This window comes from Rhinolophus hipposideros, assembly GCF_964194185.1.
Source record: "Rhinolophus hipposideros genome assembly, chromosome: 20".
NCBI lineage: Eukaryota > Metazoa > Chordata > Mammalia > Chiroptera > Rhinolophidae > Rhinolophus > Rhinolophus hipposideros.
Window position 1 is genome coordinate 48,989,396 of NC_138066.1, and position 24,675 is coordinate 49,014,070.

Consider the following 24,675-nt stretch of genomic DNA (forward strand, 5'->3'; position numbering starts at 1 on the left):
GGATCCAAGTGGAAGTAGGGCCTGACTGTGTGGCCTAGGCAGGTCACTTAACCTCTCTGAGCCTTGGTTTCTCCACCTGTAAAATGCGTATCAGGCCCTTGTGAGGCGTATGTGGCTGTACAGCTCGGTACACTGCCTGGTACCAAGGACTCCATGTGGCAGCTTCTGTTATAATCACAGGGTGCCAGGTCCTTCTGGAGCCAGCCCACACCCTTCTCTGAGCTCACCCTCATGGCCATTGAACTGAGGGGATTGAACGGCCCTCCCTAGGGTGCCAGGACAATCAGAGCAGGAAGGAACTGGGGGTTCATTTGGCCTGAACCTATCTAGAGGGTGGGCAAGGCACCATGTTATTGCACCATGGACACCCCAGGCCTCAATGTTATTGCACCATGGACACCCAGCTACCCTCCCTACCTGCTCCTTGGACTCAGGGCCCCCTCTCGGGTTGTACCCCTGACTAGCCTCCTTTCTCTGCCCTGCCCAGAGAGTGGTGGGGTGGGGGGGACAAGCCAACTCCTGTGTTCTGGGCTGGACTGGGCCGGAGGGAGGGTGGGAGTTGAGCAGGGACGGAGGCTAGGACCCCACTGACCGTTGCCCGGGCCCCCTGCAGCCAGCGGGATAGTGTCCTTTGAGCAGTCCGAGTACTTGGTGAGTGGCGGGGAGCAAGTAGCCCGCATTCCCATCGTCCGACGCATCCTGGACAACGGCAAGTCCCAGGTCTCCTACCGTACGCAAGACAACACCGCAAAGGGCAACCGGGTAAGGCTCCGGCACAGGGCTGGAAGCACATCCCAGGGGCCCCGTGGGAGCAGGACATGGCAGCTGCCTGAGTCCTGGATGCTGGTGGCGGCCCTGGCTGGCCTCCCAAGGACGTGTCCACCTGCGCCTCCCTCCCTGTGGCAGGCGTGTCTTGCTCACCAAAAGTGCCAGTGACACCCTGGGTGCCCCATCGCTGCCAGGGACTGAGGCCAGAGACATGTCCAGACCACTCATGTCCCCCTTCCAACAAACCCTTCATAGAGAAATGTACTCCCCCATCTGCCCCAGTCTGGGGGCTTTGGCCTTCTTGAGGTGGGATCGCAGCCCCCATGTGCCCAGGAAGATGCCCCAACAGCTGTCACTGTTTGCCTGGCAGGCCCTCCCGGGCCCAGGCTCAAAGTCAGCCTTTCAGGGCAGAGGGTGATGTCTACCTGGGCTGGTGTCCCCTTTATCACTGGGCCTGTCGCAGGGAACAGCCAAATCCAGGTGGTGGATGTGCTTGGTTCAGCTTACAAATTTGTTTGCCTGTTTTTCTGAATTTATTACCAACATTTAAAAACTAAAACTATTCATATAAAAAATTCACTCGAAAAGTAATAAAGTCTAGTCTTACCGAGCCCACAGGCCCCTTCAGCAAACACAGAAGAAAGCATGGGCCCAGCAGGCCCCAGCAGTTGGCCATACCTGAGTCTTCTTTATACTGGTATGAACAGTTCTCATTACTGCTCCGATACTCCCAATAAAAATTCCAAAGAAGAATTTTATGTCCAGAAATTTCACTGAATGGGCCCTGTTATACGAGAGAGTCTGGCTATCCTGTTATGCTTTTATAAAGATGCTTTGGTGGTATTTAACAATTTTTAAAATGCTTTTATTTCCCAATTTTTTATTTTGAGAAACTTCAAACCTACTGAAAAATGGAGAAACTAATCAAATTAGCACCCATTTACCCTGTACGTAGCTTCACCAATTGTTAATATTTGATTTTTCTCTCTATGTGGATGTAGGTATACATGCATAATATAGATACAGATATATCTGTAGATCTATAGCTCTAAATCTATGACTAGAGAGAAAGGGAAAGAGTTTTATTTAGTTCTGTTTGCTGAACTATGCAGAATCGTACACTCCTGTACACCCTAAACACTTCAACAGGCACCTGCTAACAAGGTCAGTCTACAAAACTACGACGTAATCACCAAAGTTAAACTTCACATAGTACTAGTACCTAATAATTAGTCCATATTCAGATCTCCCCGTGCCCACATATCCCGATGGCTTTTTTACTCCCAATCCAGGAGCCAAAGCTCAGGCATTGCGTTTTGCAGTCATGTCTTTAGTCTCCTTTAATCTAGAAAAATTCCTTGGCTTTGTCTTTTACGACTTTGACATTTTTGAAGCGCCCCACTCCTCACCCCATCCCCGTGGCTGCTTTTCTCACACTTGTCTCACTTTCTGGGTTTTGTAGCGCTGGAATTTGCGCGGTGTTAACTGCAGGCCTAACTAGCTGTGCCCGGAATTGAAATGTTAGTTTGGAGCGCCGCCTAGTGGTTATGTGTGAGAAGGAGTTCCCCACACACACACCCACGTTTCAGTTGATCCACTCACTGCAGACAGGTACACACAGACACTCTCATCCCGGGACACTCAGGAAAGCTCTGGGGCATTGAAAGTAGAAAGCTGGAGCTGATGGAAGTACCTCACCCAGGAGGCAGGACCTGGGCCTGGCTGGATCCTAGACTTCAGAGCCATAGGGTGGGGGCAGACAGCTCCTCCGGCTCCCAGAGGGGCCTGCAAATCCCAGCTCCCCCAGAACGAGAACCTGCCTGTGTGGGACTCTCCAGATCTGCCGTGCACCCATCTCTCTCTGAGCCTTGGTTCAAATCCTGGCTCCACCACAACTACCTGTGTGAACTTGGGCAAGTTTCTTTACCTCTGTGTGCCTCAGTTCCTCCTCTATAAAATGGGGCCAGTAATAGCTCTGCCTCATGTTGCTGGGAGGATTACATTTGTAAAGTGACACACAGGAGGTGCTGTATAAACTTGAACCATTTTGTGTCCACGTGGGCCAGTCTGTGTGTGATGGGCTCTGCAGGGTCCCTGAGGTTGGGTGGAGCGTGTGGCCATGACTCATTTCCCCAGGCCTGGTCTGACCCCTGCCCACTCCCAGGACTACATCCCTGCGGAGGGCGAGCTGCTGTTCCAGCCTGGGGAGACCTGGAAGGAGCTACAGGTGAAGCTCCTGGAGCTGCAGGAGATGGACTCTCTCCTGCGAGGCCGCCAGACCCGCCGCTTCCACGTCCAACTCAGCAACCCCAAGTTCGGGGCGCGCCTGGGCCAGCCCCACTCGGCCACTGTCATCATCGGGGACCGAGGTGGGCAAAGCGTGGGGTCAGTTTAAGCAGGTGGGGAGTGAGGGCTGGGGCCTTCTCAAAGAAGGCTGCCAGGCTCAGCAAGTAAAAACACAGAACGCTCAGTTCAATTTTAATTTCAGATAAACAACAAACACATTTGCACTATAAGTATGCCCCGTGCAATATTTGGGATATACTTATCCTTTACAAAGTATTTATTGTTTATTTGACATTCCAATTTAACTAGGTGTCCTGCATTTTATCTGACGCCTGTACTTTCAACCAGAGAGGCCATGCTGTGGCCACACTGAGGGTGCCATGAATTCCACCATTAGGCCTTAGCCCTTTAACTTCAGCCTCAGTTTCAACTAAAATGCAGGTGTTTCCGGAAGGGGTGAAACAGTTAGTCCTTAGTCCCCAGTGTGGTGGTGTCTGTGAGCCCACCCCCCGAGGAGACTTGCAGGGGAGATGGGAGAGGAGAGAGGAATCTGGGGGGTGGAGCAAATGTCCTCATGTGGAACATGCCAAGACAGAAAGGGAGCAGACCACCTCCTCATTCCTCCAGAGAGCCTCCTGGGCCCTCCACCAAGCTTGGCAGGATGGAGCACCAGTGGAGGTTTCCGTTGAGTGCTGAGGAAGGGTGGAGTCGTGCGTGTTTAACTCGGTCTCTGGCGCCCCCTGGTGGTCAGGATGGGTTCCTGCCCCCCTCAAAAGAGGGGTTCTCTGAGCTGGCTGTCCTACCCTGACTTGACCCACTACAGATGAGTTGGACAAGAACTTCACAGGCCAGACCCTGTCACCAATCCCACATGCTCGCGGTGACCTGAGTGCCCCACAGAACCCCAATGCCAAGGCTGCAGGCTCCCGGATGATCCATTTCAACTGGCTGCCCCCTCCTGGCAAACCGACAGGGTACAGGGTAAGGTGGGGGGTGATAAAGGCACTGGATGGTAAGGCCTGGCACCCACTGGGGAGGTGGCCTTTTGAGGCCAGAGGGCCCTGAGGGAGAGCAGGCATACTTGGCCCTAGTGGGCTGAGCACGAGTGGACAGGGGAACCCCCCCATCGGTCCCCAGGGAATTTTCAGAGGGGAGTTTCAAGCATTTGCCCTCCTTCCTGGAATGTGACCCCTCCCTCCACCCAGGAGACTCCCCCTGTCTCCCTCACTGTTCCCCACCCCTGCTGTGTGAACCTGGCTGGTCACTCAACCCTTCGCAGCCTCTATGTCTCATCTGTGCAAAGGGGACAATAAGGACAGGAGGTCAATGGAGGGACAAACAGCTCTGGTGTTTGCCCACTCCCTGCTGACCAGTCCCTCCCCTGGGAGCAGGTAAAGTACTGGATCCAGGGTGACTCTGAGTCCGAAGCCCACCTGCTTGACAGCAAGGTGCCCTCAGTGGAGCTCCCCAACCTGTACCCGTATTGCGACTATGAGATGAAGGTGTGTGCCTACGGGGCACAGGGCGAGGGCCCCTACAGCTCCCTGGTATCCTGCCGCACCCACCAGGAAGGTGAGGCCTCCCACGACCACCCATCTGTCTCCCAGCTATCCTGATGCCAGTGTGCCTAGCCCTGCCCCCTACCTCCCAGAACTCCGCCTTCTCTCTGCCACTGACAGCTCTCTTCCTGCACCCCCACCCCAGTACCCAGTGAGCCGGGGCGTCTGGCTTTCAACGTTGTCTCCTCCACCGTGACCCAGGTGAGCTGGGCTGAGCCAGCGGAGACCAACGGCGAGATCACAGCCTATGAGGTCTGCTATGGCCTGGTCAATGAGAACAACCGTAAGAACCTGCATCCCTCCTTCTGCCCCCCGGGACAGCAGCCTGGAAAGGGGAGGGAGGACACATTGTCCTGGTCAGGGGATGAGCCCACACGTCTGGTTGCCTGAGGCATCGTTCGGCTCGTGGGCCAGTTTGGGCCAGGTTGCGTTCCAAGGCCAGGCTTCCAGGGCCCGTGCAGCTGGAAGGCCTGAGGTTATGCATGTGTATTGGGGTCACATGTGCAATGGGGTACCTTCCCATACAGGTTACCAGAGTGGCTCATTGTTACACTGTTCTCTTAGAGCCAGAGAAGAGTTGCCGATTTAACAAAAGCAGAGGACACCCTGAATTTCAGATAAACAATTTTTTTTAGTTCATTTCATGCCATGTTTTATCTGGCAGTCCTAGACCAGAGCACCTGGCAGAACTGTTATTTCTCCCCAGTCCTGGAAGGGAGGTTGCCCCTGCCAATTGTCAAGATGAGAAAGTATTGGAAGGAAGTTGGTCCCTTCTTACCTGGTACAGGAACCTCCTCCTCACACCCTCAGCTCTGCTTGCTTAGTCCCAGGACGGAGAGCTCACCACCCTCATACCACCTATGGCCCCTAAGTGGGTCAGGCTTAGCACTCCCAGGTAGTCCAGCAGGGCAGAGGGCTTTTTACTAGCCAGGCAAAGCAAGCACAATATTCTCAGCGGCTACATCACGTCCTCGGTCATTCCGACTTTACATCACCTGGTCTATGCATGGGCCACTATTGGGACATCTGTGACCCTACCTTTAATCCCAGGAGTGACACATATCCCAATGAAAGTTCATCCTTGATGGTTTGAATTGTGACTTCAGCCTTCCCGGGCGAAGGCAGCAACACTTTGGTGTCCTCTTCCCTTCTCCCACTAGATGACAGAGATGGTGGGGGTGGGCTAAGGGCAGCCCCCATCTCGCAGTAAGAGACCCCCCCCCAGGCTGACAGAACTCCATCACCAATTCTTTTGAGCACAGTCATTTTCTGGGGGTGGACATCAAGCTTATCGGATGTCATTTTCCAGAACCGTCCTTTGGATCTCTTTGGAAACTGAGACGTTTTCTGGTCTCCCAGGAGTCTTTCAATATGGCAAAGCCCATCTCATCCTATCTGGGCCTAGGGACTGTAAACCGCTCAGAGCAGCTGGGGGTGTCTTTCTCCTTCCTCCCAGGGCTGTGTGTCCACCCTCCTAGGTGGGAGTGGAAAAGAGCTGCTTGGCCTTCACTCTTTGCTAATGTGACCTGGTGGCCCTCCTGCATCACCTCCACTCTGCCCTGACACCCTAAGCGCTCACAAGCCTCGGCCTTTCCTGAAATACAGCTCCCCTGTGCTTTGCCATGTGACCACAGGACAGCTGGATGGGTGTTCTCATGTTTCCACCTTCACTTTCTCAACAGAACATCTGAGATTGGTTGTGGACAGTGAAGCATAGGCCACAAGAATGCCCTCGCCACTGGAGCAAGCCTCTCCCAGAGGCACCTTAGACACAGGACCATTTACCAATCAGTAGAGGTGACACTGGGGCCACCTTGAGTCTAGTCCTGGCTCTGCCACTTAACTTAGCGATGAACCCTTTGGAGAGTTGGTGACACTTCTTTATCATTCACGCCCAGGTTCTCAGGGCTTGGCAGGCTGCAGGATTTCAATAGCTGCTCGCTCCCTGCCTTGTTCCCCCGACCCTCCTGGGTGCCATTCGGGGGCTGAGCAGCAGTCCTAAGTTGGAGACAGGGCTGGGACCAGGCCAGAACCTGGATCACTGCTCTGAAGCACTCTCCTTGCCCCAGGACCCATTGGGCCTATGAAGAAGGTGCTGGTGGACGGCCCCAAGAGGCGAATGCTGCTCATTGAGAACCTGCGGGAGTCCCAGCCATACCGCTACACAGTGAAGGCGCGCAACGGGGCAGGCTGGGGGCCCGAGAGGGAGGCCATCATCAACCTGGCCACCCAGCCCAAGCGGCCCATGTCCAGTGAGTGGTGGGTGGGGAAGATCGGGGCAGACAGGGAGGACAGGGGGCCAAGGCTGGGGCCCTGGCTCACCCCCACCTACCCCTGCAGTCCCCATCATCCCGGACATCCCCATTGTGGACGCCCAGAGTGGGGGAGACTACGAAAGCTTCCTCATGTACAGTGATGACGTTCTGCGGTCCCCAGCTGGCAGCCAGAGGCCTAGCGTCTCTGACGACACAGGTGAGTGGGTTTGGATCCCCAAGAGGCAGGTGTGGGTCCTGGGTAGGTAGTGGGGCTGTTACTGGTGTCCAGAGAGAACAAAGGGGTCAGTGTCCACTGAGCATGAAGGTAAAGACTAAAAGTCCCCTCCCAGCCCCAGACACTGTGCTGGTTCTGGATACACAGGGGACAAAGCCTACATGGCACACATGCAATCATGGGCATATGTGTGCATGAGGACAGGGAGACAGACGTGCTGGGGGCATATGGCTCACAGGTTCGTGCACGCGTGCGCGGACTCATGTCATGAGCACATGTGGAGACAGCCTTTGACTGGAAGGCTCAGCAGCTGTGCCATGGGGTCAGGATCCTCAGGCTGCCTCCCAGGGGCAGGGCTACGTGGGAGGAGGCAGGCACGGCCCAGGAGCCCCAGAGCAGCCACTGGCCCTGTTCCTCCTCCTCCGCAACTCCCGGTACGGTACGATGTGACTCTGCCCCTCCGGGCCCCCTCCCTGCAAAGAGTGCTTGCATGGGACTCCCAGCTACTCAGTTTTAGCTCCACTGTGGGAATTCAGAGGAAGTACCCACTGGCTCTGCCTGTTTTCTGATCTGTAAAATGGATGCCAGTCACACAATGCCACAAGTGAAAATCTTCCGGGATCTGTATTTTTTTTTCCATCCTCGTCTATGCCTTAGGCCATGGTGAACACACACCTGCCCTCACAGGGCTGAGCTTGGGCTTAAGGAACCCAAGTCCAAGGGTCTTGAGGAGTTTGAGGGTCTGAGGTAAAGAGCTGCTGGTATGACTCAGGTGCCCCAGCTCAGCTGCTACGCACATCACCTGTAACTGTCCCTGGGCGGCAGGCACGGGAGAGCTCACTTTCTCCATTACACAGACGGGAAACTGAGGCTCAGAGCCAGGGCTACACCTGGACTCCTGGCTGCTCCAGTCTTTCCTCACCAGCTGTCCTTCAGGCAGCACTGGCTCAACTGGGGGGCTCGTCTGTCGCCGGGTGCCCCGTCCCTGCAGTGCACCCATTTCCGCCCCCCCACCTGGATCTCAGCCCAAGGACGGCTCACATCGTGGTGCCGCCGGCCTTCGCCCCGCCGGACCCCGCCCGCAGCCGCCCGCAGCCCCCCCGCAGCCGCCGGCGGTGCCAATGCGCCCTTCGTTGTTCCCAAGGCAGCGGCTGGAAGTTCGAGCCCCTTTTGGGGGAGGAGCTGGACCTACGGCGCATCACGTGGCGGCTGCCCCCGGAGCTCATCCCGCGCCTGTCGGCCAGCAGCGGGCGCTCCTCCGACGCCACCGAGCCGACCCGCGGGCCCCCGGACGACAGCACTGACGGGGGCGCGGGGGGAGCAGTGGGGGAGGGAGGCGGCCTGGCCCGCGGTGCTACGCCCGGGCCCCCCGGAGGTGACCGGCCCAGACCGGCGCGCCCTGACCCCGCACCCACCTAGGCTCACTCGTTTGCTGCCCCGGGGTCCCAGCCTGAGCTCACTGACTAGGCTGCTCATTAAGGCCCCCTGCCTGGCCAGAGGACGCACAGTGGTGCGGAGGCAGACCACCGGAGCCAAGGGACCTCCAGGGCAGGCGATTGATCTCTCCCCAAAGCAGGACTGCCCCTGGGGCAGTAACCTCCATTACGATGCCTGCCCAGCTGGGCACACACAACTTCGTGAGTCTGTTGTGTCTACCTGGCAGGCCCTGCTACCCAAGGAGACCCCTCAAAGGCCTCAGGGGACCCGAGGGCAGGCATTTGGGCTCTCCCCAAGGCAGGGCTGACTGCAAGGGCAGTGAGTCTCCAACTGGGGTCAGAGGTATTTGAACTGTACATAGTGGCTGCCAGGCCAGAGGCTGTGAGCTGCAGAAGCCTCTAGGGGCTTTGGGCCTGTCTCTGGTGGGCTGAGGGAGACTGGTTGCATTTATGCCACAGCCCCTAGAGGGTAGGAAATCCCGGAATTCTCAGGGCCACAGCCTGCCTGCCCCGAGGGGCTCCGGGTCTGGTACTGGCCTGTCCAGGTAACCCTGCTCTCCCCTACAGAGCACTTGGTAAACGGGCGGATGGACTTTGCTTTCCCGGGCAGCGCCAACTCCCTGCACAGGATGACCACAGCCAACGCAGCCTATGGCACACACTTGAGCCCGCACATGGCCCACCGAGTGCTGAGCACATCCTCCACCCTCACGCGGGACTACCAATCGCTGACCCGCACAGAACACTCGGGCACGCTGCCCAGGGACTACTCCACCCTCACCTCCCTCTCCTCCCACAGTGAGTACCCACCACCCACTCTGCCTCTCCCGCTGACCCTTCCTTTCTTCCAGCTCCTGGAGGCATGGGCTGCTGGCCTGCTGTCCCCCCTGCCCAGCCTCCCAACACACACATTTCCTGCCCCCTCAATTCCTGTTTTGTCCCACCCTAGGCCTCCCTCCCATCTGGGAAGACGGGAGGAGCAGGCTTCCGCTGTCCTGGGCCCTGGGGTCCTGGAGTCGGGCTCAGATGAAGGGGTTCCCCCCCTCCAGAGACTCACGAGACTCTATAATACTGGCTGGGCAGCCATCAGCGCCCTCTTGGGGCCCAGGTAGTACAGGTTGGCCATCCAGTGTCTACACAGCTGTCCTGCTCCATCTGTCATCTATCACCCATTGCAGCCACTGCCCATGACCACCGCCTTCCCTTCCATTTCATCCACATCAGCGCTGATGCCTAATGCAGCCTCTGCCTTTCCAGGGGTGTTGGGCTGGGGTTGGGGCAGGAGGGGTCAGGCCAGCTGAGAAGGGGTGGGGCACTGGCCGACTTGTGGTGCTTGCCCTCTCTTGGCACAGGGAGGGCCCATACCTACGTGTGGGGGGGTTCTGGGTGGCCTGGCCAGGGTGTTGCAGGTTGAGTGAGCTGCTCCGCTGGTAGTCAGTGTAGATGTGGAGGTCAGGCATAGAACTAGGACTCCTGCCCAGGGACCCCTGACTTAGGCTGACTGTGGCCTCCTTTCTCCAGGCTCCCGCTTGGCTGCAGGTGTGCCCAACACACCCACCCGCCTGGTGTTCTCAGCCTTGGGGCCTACATCTCTGAAAGTGAGCTGGCAGGAGCCGCAGTGTGAGCAGGCGCTGCAAGGCTACAGCGTGGAGTACCAGCTGCTGAATGGCGGTGAGACACAGCTGCAGGCAGGCTGTAGGAATGCAACCCTGCAAGGCCTGGCCCCACTTGTGACACACAGGGGCACCCAGCTGTGTGAAGAATCCACCCAAGTCCCTTGAACACTAATGCCCCCCACCCAGCCTCTCTGGGAGAGTCTCACTTCCATGCCCCCCACTGCCCTGCATTGCCTCCGCTCTCCTGAGTCCTCATCCATCTCCTGGGCCTCTGTCCAGGTCATTCCCTCTGCTAGATTTTGCCTAACAAGGCCTCACTGGCCTAGGTACCCAGGGCCTATACTGTCCTAGGAGATGCCTTTTTGGGAATTGGCAAGTGGCACTTCTCTAGGTACACACACTCGCAGTGGCATGACCTGGGCCCATAAACGGCCAGAACATAGAACATAGGTGGGATTTCAGGCTCCACTCATCCCTTGTACAGTGTACAACCTAAACAACCAACTATATCATACTAGGCTGACCCTAAACCACAGCTAATCTTGGGTGGGTGATGGCCAGGTCTTGGTGGCAGCCTGGAGAAAGAGCAGGGTCAGGCAGGGGCAGGAATAATGCTATCCCTATCCCCACTCCAGGAGAGGTGCATCGGTTCAACATCCCCAACCCCAGCCAGACTTCAATGGTGGTGGAAGACCTTCTACCCAACCATTCCTATGTGTTCCGTGTGCGGGCCCAGAGCCAGGAAGGCTGGGGTCCAGAGCGAGAGGGTGTCATCACCATTGAATCACAGGTGCACCCCCAGAGCCCACTCTGCCCCCTACCAGGTGAGTCGCCTCCCCCAGCCCCTATGGCTGTCCCCCAAACCCCGCCCACTCCCCTACTGATACTCCTCTGTGTTGCCCCTAGGCTCCGCCTTCACTCTGAGCACACCCAGTGCCCCAGGCCCACTGGTGTTCACTGCCCTGAGCCCGGATTCGCTGCAGCTGAGTTGGGAGCGGCCACGCAGGCCTGATGGGGATATCCTGGGCTACCTGGTGACCTGTGAGATGGTCCACGGAGGAGGTGCCGCCTGCCACAGGGTCAGGGGTGGCCAGGGGAGGGATAGAGAGGGAGCCACAGAGGCTAAAGGCATCTTCTCTGCCCAGAGCCGTCCACCACGTTCCTGGTGGATGGTGACAGCCCTGAGAGCCGGCTGATGGTGCCAGGCCTCAGCGAGAACATTCCCTACAAGTTCAAGGTGCAGGCCAAGACCACCCAAGGCTTCGGGCCAGAGCGTGAGGGTATCATCACCATTGAGTCCCAGGATAGAGGTAAGGTACCTGGCCCCTGCTTCACCCCCACCCCTTCTCTGGCCACACCTTCTCTTGGCACCATCCTCTGACTGGCTCCTCTGCCCACTCCAGGCCACTTCCCACAGGTGGGTAGCCACCTTGGGCTCTTACAGCACCCACTGTCAGGCGAGTACAGCAGCGTCACCACCAGGCACACCAACACCACCGAGCCCTTCCTGATAGGTGAGCTGCTGGGCGGGGTCTCCTGGCTCTCCCAGGGGAGCAGAGCTAACAGGGGTAGTGGGGCCGGGTCCTTCAACACCTCATCCTCTGTAGATGGACTCACCCTGGGATCCCAGCGTCTGGAAGCAGGTGGCTCCCTCACCCGGCACGTGACCCAGGAGTTTATGAGCCACACACTGACCACCAGTGGGACCCTCAACACCCAGGTGGACCAACAGTTCTTCCAGACCTGAGCCCCCTCGCCTGCCAGGCTGTGTCCTGGAACCTGCGTCCCTACCCCACCTCCCCTCCCTGGTGCTGCCTCAGCTACACCGTCCATAGACCCCTGGTGGCCCCGCCCACCCACATACTGGTCACAAGGCCAGCGCCTCTGGCCACAAGGCAGGGAGTGGGTGTCCTCTGTGAGTCATGAAGTGGGCACAGGTCCCGGAAGGCCCTTCTGGCTGTTCCCCCATCCCGCTTAAGCCTATTTGTAACCAAAGAGCTAGGACCCGCATAGCAAGGACCCAGCTTAGTTCTGCACTTAATAAAATATTTCGCTACCACTTGGCTCTGCCCTGTCCGTTCTGGGGCCTGCTCAGAGCAGGGAAGTGGTTCTGACACCCACCACTAGACGCAGGCAGCTATCAGTGATCCAAGGCACAAGTTTATTGAACACCCAGAGATGGAGGGCAGGCGCCCGAGGCGTGGAGCTTCCTGACTTGGTGCCTGGCAGGCCCCGTGCCTGCCATGTGCGTCCGAGGGAAGCAGCTCACAAGTGTAGTACCTTGGCACCGTCAGCTGCCTGGGAGAGGTAGAAGGTGGCAGTACCACTGTACTGCGCCTGGGGAGAGGCGGGTGGAGTGTGAGCACTGCAAGGCCCTGGGCACATTTCTCCCACTCGCCCAGGCTCTGGCAGTCGCCCACCTGTATGTGCTGCATGGCTAGAGAAGCAGTGGAGGCCTCCAGCAGGGTCACTGTGCAGCCACCAAAGCCGCCACCCGTCATGCGGCTGCCATAAACCCCGGGTGCAGATAGCGCAGCTTCCACCAGCTGGTCCAGCTCAGGGCAGCTCACCTCGTAGTCATCCCTGCAGAGACAGGAATAGTGGGCATGGAACCAGCCCCACCTGGCCCCGGGGAGAGCCTGTGCCTCAGGTGCCCTGGCCCCGGGGGCCTCACCTGAGCGAGTGGTGACTCTCCACCATGAGGCGGCCCAAGGCTCTGTAGTCGCCCCGGTTCAGGGCTGCCGCCGCCTGGGCCGTGCGCCGGATCTCTCCTACGACGTGCCGTGCCCGCCTGAAACCCTCCTTGCTCACTAGCTCTCTGCCAGCTAGGAGAATAAAGGAGTCAGCAGACCTGCCATCACCCCGCCTCTGTGTCCCTGCAGGGATGGGGCACCATGGCTCCAAGGTGGTGGCCCTCAGGATGGGAGGCTGCGGGGAGGGGCATGGGGAGCCTCCAGTCAGAGACCTGCCTCTGACAAAGCTGTAGAGGCAGCTTAGAGGTAAAACCTTGGGCTGGTGACTAAGTTTCAGCACCTCCCGTTTGTCAAGTGGGACCCCCACCTCATTCAAAGTGCCATAAGGACCAAGTGTGCTAGCAGGGCGCCTGGCGTACAGGGGGGTGCTCAATAAACAGCAGTTGAAGCCCCAGACTGATTTCCAAGGTGAGTGAGACACAATGCTGCCTTCAGGAGGCCACCACACAGCAGGAGGGAGAAGAAATCCTGTTTATGCTGGAACCATCGGGCCTCTAAGGGCTGGGGCTCCAGAGTGGGGGAAGGAAAGAGCCCAGGCCAAGGTCAAGAGGCAGGGCTCAGGGCATTCCAAGAACCAGGCTGCCCCACCAGCTAACGTTGAGGGGGATGGGCAAACTGCAGCCCTGAGCACCAGGGCACCTTGCTACTTGATTCTGTGTGTTACAGAGGTTTGGGAGGGACGGAGCTGAGCTCTAGCAGACAAGTGAGTGCCTTGGGCAGAGGGCCCAGGCTGGGAGAGGTGGGCGCGAGGAGCCCAGCCTTCAGCTGTTAAACAGAGACCAAAGGAAGGAAAGGAGACAGAGGTCAGAGACAAGAGTGGGAGGGGGAACAGTGAAGACTCAGAGGTGATAAGGGTGAGGAAATAACAAACAAGGGGAAACCAAGAGATGCCTGTGGGGGAAAGGATGATGGGTTCCAGTGTGGGCCAGGATAAGGCTCCTGGAGCCCAGGTGGAAACGAGGTGTGTAGGTGTCGGGGGGGGGGGGGGTGTCTGCAGCCAAATCTGAGTCCTTAGTGGAGCACTGGTGGCAGGTGCTGTGCACTGAGGACAAAGCCTGGGGAAGACACAGGCAGAGAAACAGGAGGACCATGAATGAGCAGATCCAGCCACTGATGAGGAGGGGAATGCCATCCATAGAACCCCTGGGAGTTATGGCCCCCATAGAAGAGGGACAGGCAGATTCAAGGGACTAAGAAATGAGTGGAGATGAGCAAGTGAGAGCAATAAGATTAGTACTCTTCCAAGACTGGGAGGAGAATCTTCCAATTGTAATGGAGAGGAGAATCCATTTAAGGAGGGAAGAAAACGTCCATGTTTCAAAGTAGAAGGGGAAGAGCCAGGCAAAGGCCAGGAAGGCGGGAAGGTGTAAGTGTGTGGGGGCTGCTCAGAGAAGGCAGGTGGGAGCCCCACCCCCAGCAGTGACACGGAAGGACTGAGGTAGAGAGGAGGGATGGCAAGTGTTCAAATGCTGAAACCTCGGCCAAGGTCACCTGCAGATTGCAGGCAGGGCTGGTCTGAATGTGACAGTTTACCAAGGAGGACACGATGGTCCCTTGGGGCTGGCCAGTGTCCCTGAAATGGGCACACCCACACTGCCAGGGAGGGCACAACTCCCAACAGCAGCAGCATGGTCTGGGGGTCAAGATTGTGGGCTTCTGGGGCCTGCGTTCAAGTGTCAGCACAACCACTTGCTGCAGACTCCCCATAAAAAAAAAAAAAATACTAGTATTCTGCTCTATAGAGCTGTTAGAAAATTACATTCATTAATATTTATACGACCTTCAAACTGCTAAACAGACTACCTTCCTGACCATGTGTAGCAGGAACCTTAAAAACACATGTATCTTTTCACTCGAATCCTACAAAAAATCTAATCCCGAGAACATAATAAGAGAAAGCAGAGACTTATGTATAAAATGTTCATCAGTGTTAGGTGTGGTTATCAGAAATAAAGTACCATGCACCTGTATGCTGAAATACTACGTAACCTTTAAAAGTCATGTTGATGGGTCTTTCATGGCATAGGAGAATGTTAAGTTTAAAAAAAAAAGGCAGGTGACAATATTGTATATACTCAACTTTGAATACACAGATGTAAGTAAACCCTGGGACTATGCTAAAATGCTAATGGTAGCTATCTCTGGGTAGTGGCCTTGTAGTTTATTATTTTCTTCTTTGTACTTTTCTATATTTTCCAGAAGTACAGTGGAAATGTACTTCTCATTAGAACATACAATATTAAGATTTCAAGCAGCCCTGCTGAGATTGGAGCCGTAGGTTATAGTGTTTGGGCGAGTGGGCAGAGCTTGGCAGAGGTCTCTGGAGATGAGGCCCTGGCAGCCCCTGCAGGGTGCCCAACTACCTCCAGGAAAGGGCACACCCAGCCAGCTCTCACCCTCCAACTCTTCCAGCTGCACCTCCCGAAGGCTCTCCTTGCCCAGCGCCCGGGCCACTTCTTCGCACTGGCGTCGCCGTAGGGGGTACTCGCTGGAGCCCAGTGAGTGGCGGACATTGGAGTTGGTGATAAGCACAGCCAGCTTGGGGTCCGACAGTGGCACCAAGCTTGTCTCTAGAGACCTGATATGGAGTTGGAATGGGGTGATGACAAGGCCAAGTGTCTGTGTGTCATGCCCGGCAGTGGGCATGCTCCCCACAAGCTCCTGATTATGAGCAGGAGAGTACAAGGGAGCCCCTAACCTGCAATCAATGAGTAGTGCACAGTCCTTCTGTGCCAGCAGTGCGATGAGCTGGTCCATGATGCCACAGGGCACCCCTGCGAAACTGTGTTCGGCCCGCTGACATACCTGGGCCCGGGCAGCTACTGTCCCCGAGTCTGTGGCACAGGGTGAGATGGGGAGGTTGGGGCCCAGGAGGGGGCACAAGGGCTGTGTGGGTGGGAGCAACAGTAGCTCCAACAACACTCCAGGGAGATTCCCCACCCGCTCCCGAAGCCACGACAGAGGAAGAAGCTCTGATCAAAGGAGACCTCAGGGAAGGAGGGTTGGGTTGAGCGCTGGGACTTAGGAGGTACCTGGGCAGAGCTGCTGCAGGAAGGTGTACGTGGCCACTTCCAGGGCTGCCGAACTGGACAGCCCACCCCCCAAGGGCACAGAGCTGACCACCACTGCACTGAAGCCAGGGAGGGGGGCAGCTGCAGGGGAAACAATGGGTGATCGTAAGTTGGGCTGTATGGAAAGATGGGCACAGGAAGGGCACATATTTTGGTATGAAGGGAAGCAACTGCCTGGTGGCTGCCTCCAGGAATAAGTCTCAATTATCAAAGGCCACCAACCTGCTGGGCGAAGGGGCCCACCGCCCTCCATCCTTCTATCCTGAGGTTCCTGGGACATAGTCTTCCTAATTCTCCTCCTGGTTTAGGGCTCTGGAAGCCAACAGGTTAGGGTTTCAATTCTGGCTCCTCCAATCATGTAATGGGCAATGCAGGGCAAGTTCTAGAGCCTCTCAGGGCATCAGTTTCCTCCTCTGTACGATGGAGATGCTCCACCCTACCCCACAGTGGATTAGATGAGCTAATGGGCTTACTAGCTGACATGTGGTGCTCCTGGCACCAGCAGGAACTTGAGCCAGGCCAGGCCCCATACCTGGGTAGTGTTGAATCACACCCTTGATATAGTTGGCCCAGCGGGGGGTCCCGGGCTCCAGTGACCGCTGGGCTGTGGGCAATGGGAACTGCAGCCGCCGGGGCTCATCAGCGTCCTCAGAGGTGGTGAGAAGGGAAACAAGGCCATCTGCCCGGGGGCTGCCCACTAGCACAGTCACCAGCTCCAGAGCCTGGCAGGAGACAAGGAGTATGCAAAGCTTCCACCAGCTAAGAGATGGAGGAACCCCCTCCAATACTAAAGTTCTGAAGAATGTGGGGCCTGGGACAGACAGGAGGGTGACCTCCAGGCTCAACAGGAAAGGAATGAGAGTGTCTCAGGAAAGAGCCTGAGTGCTGAGCTGGCCTTGGGGGCTAAGGCCCTGCCCCCTGGGTTTTCAGGGGCGGGACCAGTGCAGAGAGTGCAGACCTGGACTCTGCCCTGAGCATGGGCTCCCAGCTGTGGGACACGGGAGTGAGTCAGAAGGAAAACAGAATCAGAGAGGTTCCATCTAATGCCTTCCCAATGTGGGGCGAGCTGGATCCACTCACTTGCCAAGTTGCACGGTGGGATGGAAAGAACCCCAGGCTGAGAGAGCTGGGAGGCCTGACTCAAGTTGCAGCCCAACCAAGCACCAGCTGACAAGCTGTGTGACCTTGAGCAGATCACTAGCCCCCTCTGGGCCTGTTTCCCTCTCTGTAAATTCAACGGGCTGGGCGAGGAAATTTAGGGCTCATTCTCCTGGGGTCTGTGGGGCCTCACGGAGGTCTGAGCCGCAAGTGCCTCCTTCCGCATGCTGCACGCGGGCGGGAGAGGGAGAGGGGGAACATTCTGAGATGGTTTCCAGGTTGTTAGCCAGGATCAGCAGTCCGCCGAGGGCGAGGGCGGGCTTGAACCAAGAGGCGTAGGCACACCCCCTCCCAGCCCACTTCCTCGAGGAGTCCTGCTTCCTCCCTTCCTATGTGGGTGATGCCCCGTCCCAGGGTCTCTCCCACGTGCTTGTCCCCCAAACTCCGCGGGAGTTGAAGTTCGGTGCGGCCTGCCCACGAGTCCACGCGAAAACAAGGCACTTCCCCGCGCCCCTCACGCCTGCCCTCCCGGCGGGGCGGCCGGGGCCCCAGGAGAGGCTTGGGGTCCCTCCCAGCCCCTCACCATGGGCAGCACCAGGCCCTGGTTGTAGTCCGTGTGCTCCCCGATGAGGTTGACGCGGCCCGGCGCTGACGCCGCCAGCTCCGGCTCGGCCCCGAACTCCTCCCGGAAGGCCCTCCGGGCCTCGGCCAGCAGCTCCCCGACCTGGGGTTGTCTCGAGGCGGCCATGACGCTCGCCCTGCAGCTCCGCTGCGCAGCCGGGTCGGCGCGGGATGCTCGGGGCGGGGCTGCGGCGGGTGGCGTGCATTCCTGCACTCGCCGCCCTGCCCGGGCCGTCCGTGCGCGCCCCCGCCCCGGCCCGGCTGGCCCCGCCCCGCCCCGCCCGCAGCCTGGGTCCGGGTCCCGCTGCGGGGCGCGGGGCGCGAGCCAGGCGGCGCCCATTGGAGTGGCGGCGCCCCCTGAGCGGTATTGGCCCGACTGGGAGGTCTGAGCTGCCCTTTCTGGCCCTATGCCCCTCTCTGTGCCCACACCCACCAGCCAGCCATCCACCCACAGCCAGAGCGACCAGGCTGGCGTCCAGCTAACCTGGGTGTCCAAAGAAATCTCCTAGGTCCTAGAGTCCTGCAGCTGTGAGAGGTCACCAGCCCCTCTAAGAGAGTGGACTGGCACTCAGTATAAATAGCGATAAAGCCAAGTTTGGTGGTGACCAGGGAGTCGCTTTCTACAGGCTCCTAGGGTGGACGCGCTGTCACAGCTCCTAGCAGTAGCAATGCAGGACTGAAGGAGGGTGGCAATGGACAGCAGTGGGCCCAGCCCCTCCTGATAGGACCTACGCAGTTGCTAAGGTGCTAAGGTACGTTGGGCTGTTGGCCCCAGCAGGGTTTGCTTGGGGCTGAAGGGAATGGCAAATGGTAGAGGAATAAGAGGGTGAGAGCTAAGGATATCAGTTCTCTTTGTGGTGAGGCAAATGCTCTAAGATTGACTGTGGTGATGGCTGCACATTCCTGAGCCCAAATCTCTGCCCTTACTAATGTGTGATCTCAGGCAGATGACTGGACCTCTCTGAGCCTCGGTTTCTCACCTGTGAAATGGGGCTAGTGATTCCTCCCAACAGACTTATAAAAGGAACTAAATGAGATCATCTCTGTTGAGCGTCAAGCCCAGGACCTGGCACTTAGTAAGCACAGAATAAATTTTGCTATCATCATCAGTCATCCATAAATTCAACAGACATTAGTGGACTCTCCTGAATGCAATTGGCCAGACAGATAAAAGCTTCAAGCACTCACGCTGTGGTTGGGAGGTAGACACACTCTGGCCCCTCCAACCTTGACAAATGTTGGCACGGAGGAGGAAAGAGCTTTCTGGGTGAGAGAGGAGGAATCCTGACTGCTGAAAAGCTCACACAAAAGTGTTTTTATCTCCATTGTTTAATTTTGATTGCAAACACATCCATTTGACCCATCTTCACTCTTTGTATAATTTCAGTTCTTGGAGAACCTGGATTTATTTGATCTAAAAGGGAAGTGCTCCCGTTTGTTCAAGATGGACTCTGAAACATTGATTTTATCTGGGAGATGTGTTTACACTGAGGTAGGCTCAGTTTTTTAATCCCATGTAGCATATTACATGAAGTTTGTTCAGAAGAAAGCCTACCTTAACCTTTGACTCTCCCTCCCATTTCCTGGCCAGATGTCACAGGATTGGGAGGAGGTGGCACCTTAATGGGGACACTACACCCCAAGACCTGTCCTCTGTTCTACTGGCTGAAAAACTCACTTGTATCAGCACTGCCAGAGCCACCTGTCACATGGGACTGAGACATCATGATAGCATTCCCAGTAATATCCACCACAGGGCCAAATTATCCAATGTTGGGAATATCACCCATGCCAGCCAGGTGCTCGGTAGCCTAGGTAGGCCTAGACGTCACCAAGGCACCTTTGTCCAGGCCATGGTTAGACCTGGCCCACCATTGACGACAAGCACTCCAGAAGCACCTCTTCTCTCCCAGAGTCTGTGTCTGCCTCTGCACCCAATTCTTAGCTCCTGGGCCCTCCCTGCTAGATTCGGTCTTCCTCCAGATGATGGAGGTCTGCACGCTCCATGCAGCTCTGGCTTCATTGCAATCAGGATCTGGTTCCCTAATGGACTTGGGGCTCCATCTCCCAAGCAAATATCTGCATACACGGTCTCTGAAAGTGTTTGCTCTCAGCAGATGACCCACCCGCTCACCCATTCTTGGAGGTTCCTTTTGTTGTCGTTGCCAGAGGGTTAACCTATCTCCTAATTTGGACCCCCTTTGCCTTTCTGGAATATTAATGATAACAGCTTATGAGGTGTTGATAATACTAATCTGGAGTTTGTGGCAGCCCTGGTTCCAGGCTGGTACACAGCCCGTGGGACAGTGCTAATTGTTTACTACCAGAGTCTGTTCTGATTGGCTTCTGACTTCTGTTGTCAAATATTTTAAAGATCACCAGACTTTACGCAGATTACTTCACTGAATCCTTACCAGCCTATTGGGTAGGCACTGTTTTTATTCCCATTTTACAGATGAGGAAAAGAAGCCCATATGGGTTAAGAAACTCATCTGAGTGGCAGAGCTGGGCCTTGAACCTGGGAGTGTCTGACCCCTCAGCCCATTCTCTCAGCCACCACCCTGTCCCCACGAGCACCCTGACCCACGGCAGCCCCTGCTTACTAAAAGCGTTAAGATCTAAAGCTCAGCCTCTTAATAAAGAACAGGAGGGACAGCCCCACTTCCTATGTGGAACACTCCCAGTTTGGAAGCCAGGCCAGTAACCAAAGCTCTTGGGAACAGGACTGGCCACCTGTGCCAGTGGATCCAGCCAGCTGTGCTGTGGGGCTGCCAGGACCATTCAGGTTGGTCAGCAAACATGTCTGGAGCCTCTGCCATGTGCCAGGCACAACTCCAGAAGGCGGGCAAGATTCAGGCCTTGCCTTTGGAACACCAGGAGTTTTTTTTATGCCTTCCTGGCCTCAGATGCCCCGGCTAAGAGGGATCAGCTGCAGGGCATGTCTTTATTTGGTTCCCCCACCATGTCCCTGATGTTTCTGGCCTCTAGGCTGACGACCACCCTCTCAATGGCCAGGGAGCAAATCCAGGTCTACAAGACACAGCTGTCAGCTCAGGGCTGCGGCTGCGGCCCAGGCCACCAGGCCACTGAGATTGAGTAAGAGGACTGAGACTGGCCAAAGACAGGGTGCTGGGAGGGAGAGGACTATAGGCTGCAGGAGGACCCTCAGCCCCGTGATGCCTGGGCCTCCGACCCGACCCCCTACTGTCCTCTCTGCTGACACTCTTGGCTCTGCACTAGATGAGGAGCTTATGGGAAAGGTCCTGGGGCCCAATATGTCCAACAGAAGGGGTGGGAAGGGAGTAGGGGTTAGTAGAGCCCAGGCACCACGTCCATGGGGATGTGCGCAGTCGCTCACATACCCCTCAGGAAAAGGCCACCTGCCCTAAGCCTGTATGTAGCCCACTGGCCTCTTCCCAGAGCCTTGTTACTGGTACTGGTGTGTCTGAGATGGACTTCTCCCTTTCTGCTCACCGCCATTTCACTGTGTATATTCCCAGAACTGCAGCTTCCTGAACAAGAGAGAAGGCCCCAGATCCTGGCATCTGACCAACTGTGCCCCTCTGCGCCCCTTTCCAGGTCATATGTGGCATGATAGCCCCTCCAGGAGCCACAGCCTCACTGCAGCCCCCTCCTCTTGCTTCCCTGGCAAGGGGGTCACTGCAGAACATCTTAGCTTCCTCCATGGGGAAGAGCAATGGGGCAGGTGGGGGTGGGGGTGAAAGGTCCTTTGCTCAGGGCAGAAAGCTAAGAGGTGTGGCTCCGGGATGTGCCTGACCAACAATCCTGGCCCTGCCCAACACCGGGCATGGTGCTCAGATAAGGACACCAGGACAGGCTGGGGCACATCACATAGAAGGCCTATGACTCTGCTTGGAGCCCTGGTGGTGTCAGGGAGGGATCCCTCACTGCCAGGGGCTGCTGGGCAGTCGGCAGGATCACAGGAAGCAGGCACCTCACAAGAGGGAAGTCATGGCCTCTGGCCCCTCCTCTCAGCACAGACTCTCTGTTTATAAATTGAAGCCATCCCAGCTGCACCTTAGCCCTCAGCCTTGCTCATTCCCCTAGACCTGCTGACGAAAGGGTCAGGGAGCCAAAAAGTCAGCCACCTGGCCCCAAATGGCACTTAGCCTTCTTCCTGGGGGTGCCGCTGGATTTGGGTTAGCAATCTGGGCGGGGGCCTGGTCCTTCCCCTCTCCCTTCCTTCCTCCCTTCCTTCCTCTAGCCGTACCCTGCAGAAAGCAACCGGAAGCCCAACTGTTTGTGCCAAATTTGCTGGCCAGAACCCAGGTCCAGTTGGATGGAGTGGCCCAGCTTGGTGACATCCCTGAGGAATGCCCAGAGGGGGCAGGTGAGACCACCATAGAAGTGGGGGAAGAAGCTGTGGGTCCCAGGAAAGGTGCAGCCAGCTCAACTGTGGTCGCAGATCAGTGCCTGGGGTGGGCTAAGGGAAGTGGGCTACGATGGCTCGGTGAGGTGACTGGGAAGTGTTCCCAACCCAAGGAATGGGGAGTGTGGGAACAGAGCCAGGAGTGCAATTTCCAGGCTCTCGGCCTCACGTGGAAAGGTGCTCACTCAGGTAGTAAATAGCCATCAACTGTGATTGGATGGCCATTAGCTGTGGCTAGTTGGCCATCAGCTGTAACCAGTTAGCCATTGGCCATTGATATAACTGCCGTGGCTGAGCTAGCAGGCGCAGATTGCAGTTAGCAAGGGGTTGGTTAGCAGACAAGTGGACGGCAGATTGTGGATCGTGTGGCTCCTTCTTCCTGTGTTTCCAACCCAGCCGCCAGCAAACGATATTGGTATGACTTCCCTATCTATGGCGCCGTGGGCCATAAAGGATGGCCTCACCATGTCCTGCGTTATGATGCAGGGAGCAGGAGCTGAGACCCTGCATGACAAAGAGCCAGGTAGGGACAGCCCCATGTAGGGACAGTGGAGTCCACTGCTGGGGAAAGCTGAGGAATGATAGAGGAAATGAGTGGGAAAGTGTCAATTTCCAGTCTAGCTGGTCAGCTCAGAGCCTGTTTCCTCACACTGACATTGGTTAGGCGGCGGCAGAGGTCCCTGGCTGGGGGCGAAGGGTGCTTCTTGCTGGCCAATCCCAGTTCTGTTCTCCTTCCCTCTGTGGATGTGTGATGGGGACCCAATGAGTTCTTTTTTTGAATTGGGGAATATTGGGAAACTGAGGTTTCTTTCCCAGGACCCATCAGCTCCAAGTCAAGTCGTTTTCAATCTAGTTGTGGAGGGCGCAGCTCGCACTGGCCCATGTGGGTACTGAGCTGGCAACCCTTTTGTTCAGAGCTCGCGCTCTAACCAATTGAGCCATCTGGCTGCCCCTAAGTCGTTTTCAATCTAGTTGTGGGGGGCTCAGCTCAGCTCCATGTCAAGTCATTGTTTTCAATCCGGTTGTGGAGGGCGCAGATCACTGGCCCATGTGAGAATCGACCTGGCGATGTGTTTTTTTTGCGGGGGGGCGGGTTTGTTTTTCACTTTTGGTACATTATGTATACAAGTAATTTTTTTAAAGAAATGAACCAATCTTTTTTAAGGAGGGCGCAGCTCTCAGTGGCTCACGTGGGGGATCGAACCGGCAACCTTGGTGTTATTAGTACTATGCTCTAACCAACTGAGCTAACTGGCCTGAATCTTTTGTGTAAGGACAGATCTCAGGGAATAAGCTGGGTTTGAAGTGCTTGCCTCTCTATACCTTTTATACCACCTTATATTTTAATTGGAGAATTTGTCTTGTCCCTTAATCATCTGGTCCACATACCAATTCTCAGATGAAGCAGGGAGATTGAGACCCAGAAACATGGGCCCAGGGAGTCCAGTTACAGTTGACTGTGTAATAGAGGAAGATGAAAAAGCGTGGAGTGAGGGCAGTGGGGCCGCCTCATCTGGCGTGGACTTGGCTTCTGGCCAGCAATTTCACCAACACATGGCCTTTCAGCTACCTTCCCAAAGGTACAGCTGGGGGCTCCATCCACAAGGGTGATGGCTTGATTGATTCAGTCTCCTGGGAGCCAGACAGCCATCAGGACCTCAGGCAGTTTCAGCTCTCCTTTACTTACCTGGCTGGCCAACACTGGTCTGACCTAATTGGGACAGTTGACAGTGAAGAGGGACTATTAATATGCAAGTTCAACAGGCAAAAATTGACAATGTCCCCACCGAACCGTGACACATACTGCTTTAAGGATAGGGGTATGTCTCATTACTGAATGCCCTCCCCCCCCACCCCCAGCTGAGTCAGAAAGCAAAGTCTTTCTGGACATTTCCCAAGAAATTTTGTGAAATGTTATCAAATAAAGACCATTAACAAGATGAGAAAGTCTCAACTTCAAAAACTTTATTTTTCTCTCATTTATCAAGGGCACGGGATACCTTCATCAGCTCCAATTTTTGCTTTCCTCCTTACAGACTCTCCCATCACCTATACCAAGTGATATCCTGTGTAGGCAGCTTCCTAGAACCAAAAAATGTCTGCCTTCTGGGGGTTAAGTGTGCTCGTCAAGTCAAAGTACAAATTACACTAAGCAGATTCCAAGCTGCCCCCAAAATTCAAGAACATTCTAGATCAGAACACAGACAGACAAGGGGAGAAGGTTGAAGTGTCACCCACTTGGGTTACCACAGATAGTAACTCAACAGTAACTCAAGCTGACTCATAACCATAGCTAAGTTTCTACCTGTGTTCACAAGTGCCACACTAGAGCACGGAACACTCCAACACCTAAGATTTCAACTTCCTTCAGAAACACGAAGAAGTTGTCAGAATTGGGTAATTGTTCCAGAACTGGTTATGATGGACCTTTTAGAAACACCCCCTAAGGCTCACTAAGTTACCAAGACTTCCAAGCCTACTCTAGCTTGCCTCTTCACAAGCCCTTTAAATTTGAAACTAATCCTATTAAACACACACAAAAACATTAGGGCAAGTCTTTCTACACTGTAGCTTCAGATATTCAAGA

The 24,675-nt window shown here is 56.0% G+C and overlaps 2 protein-coding genes across 6 annotated transcripts in view; one reads left to right on the forward strand and one right to left on the reverse strand.

Annotated features, from left to right (window-relative positions):
* Nucleotides 1-12,221, forward strand: part of ITGB4 (integrin subunit beta 4) — a 28,608-nt gene extending 16,387 nt beyond the window's left edge. For 2 of the 4 annotated variants that reach the window (XM_081028265.1, XM_081028266.1), the window contains exons 26-39: nt 614-762; nt 2,933-3,137; nt 3,878-4,035; nt 4,446-4,626; nt 4,759-4,896; nt 6,683-6,865; nt 6,954-7,085; nt 9,107-9,337; nt 10,061-10,210; nt 10,791-10,979; nt 11,062-11,217; nt 11,301-11,465; nt 11,559-11,669; nt 11,763-12,221. In XM_081028265.1, coding sequence (XP_080884391.1) covers nt 614-762; nt 2,933-3,137; nt 3,878-4,035; nt 4,446-4,626; nt 4,759-4,896; nt 6,683-6,865; nt 6,954-7,085; nt 9,107-9,337; nt 10,061-10,210; nt 10,791-10,979; nt 11,062-11,217; nt 11,301-11,465; nt 11,559-11,669; nt 11,763-11,902 — 2,288 coding nt within the window. In that variant the 3' untranslated portion in view covers nt 11,903-12,221. Of the gene's footprint in view, nt 1-613; nt 763-2,932; nt 3,138-3,877; nt 4,036-4,445; nt 4,627-4,758; nt 4,897-6,682; nt 6,866-6,953; nt 7,090-8,251; nt 8,479-9,106; nt 9,338-9,488; nt 9,648-10,060; nt 10,211-10,790; nt 10,980-11,061; nt 11,218-11,300; nt 11,466-11,558; nt 11,670-11,762 lie in introns of all 4 variants that reach the window. The other 2 variants (XM_081028264.1, XM_081028267.1) reach the window with 2 other exon arrangements.
* A 76-nt stretch (nt 12,222-12,297) lies between these two features.
* On the reverse strand, nt 12,298-17,931 carry GALK1 (galactokinase 1). Of its 2 annotated transcripts, XM_081028484.1 has the most exons (8): nt 17,661-17,931; nt 16,512-16,701; nt 15,941-16,060; nt 15,607-15,742; nt 15,305-15,486; nt 12,830-12,980; nt 12,576-12,738; nt 12,298-12,492 (listed from the first exon to the last, which is right to left on the reverse strand). In XM_081028484.1, the coding sequence occupies exons 1-8, from the start codon at nt 17,823-17,825 to the stop codon at nt 12,421-12,423; spliced, it is 1,179 nt and encodes a 392-aa protein (XP_080884610.1). In that variant the 5' UTR covers nt 17,826-17,931; the 3' UTR covers nt 12,298-12,420. The 2 variants fall into 2 exon arrangements, with proteins under 2 accessions (XP_080884610.1, XP_080884609.1); XM_081028483.1 differs by having other exon boundaries at nt 15,305-15,742.
* Nucleotides 17,932-24,675: the final 6,744 nt, after the last annotated feature.

What these genes read in the sequence shown, in the direction of transcription:
- GALK1 (XM_081028483.1), bottom strand. Translation starts at nt 17,825, where the DNA reads ATGGCCGCCTCGAGACAACCCCAGGTCGGGGAGCTGCTGGCCGAGGCC. An exon ending in GAGAGTCACCACTCGCTCAG is followed by an intron (nt 12,739 to 12,829) that starts GTGAGGCCCCCG and finishes CTGTCTCTGCAG; the next exon opens with GGATGACTACGAGGTGAGCT. An exon ending in TAGCCATGCAGCACATACAG is followed by an intron (nt 12,493 to 12,575) that starts GTGGGCGACTGC and finishes GCCTCTCCCCAG; the next exon opens with GCGCAGTACAGTGGTACTGC.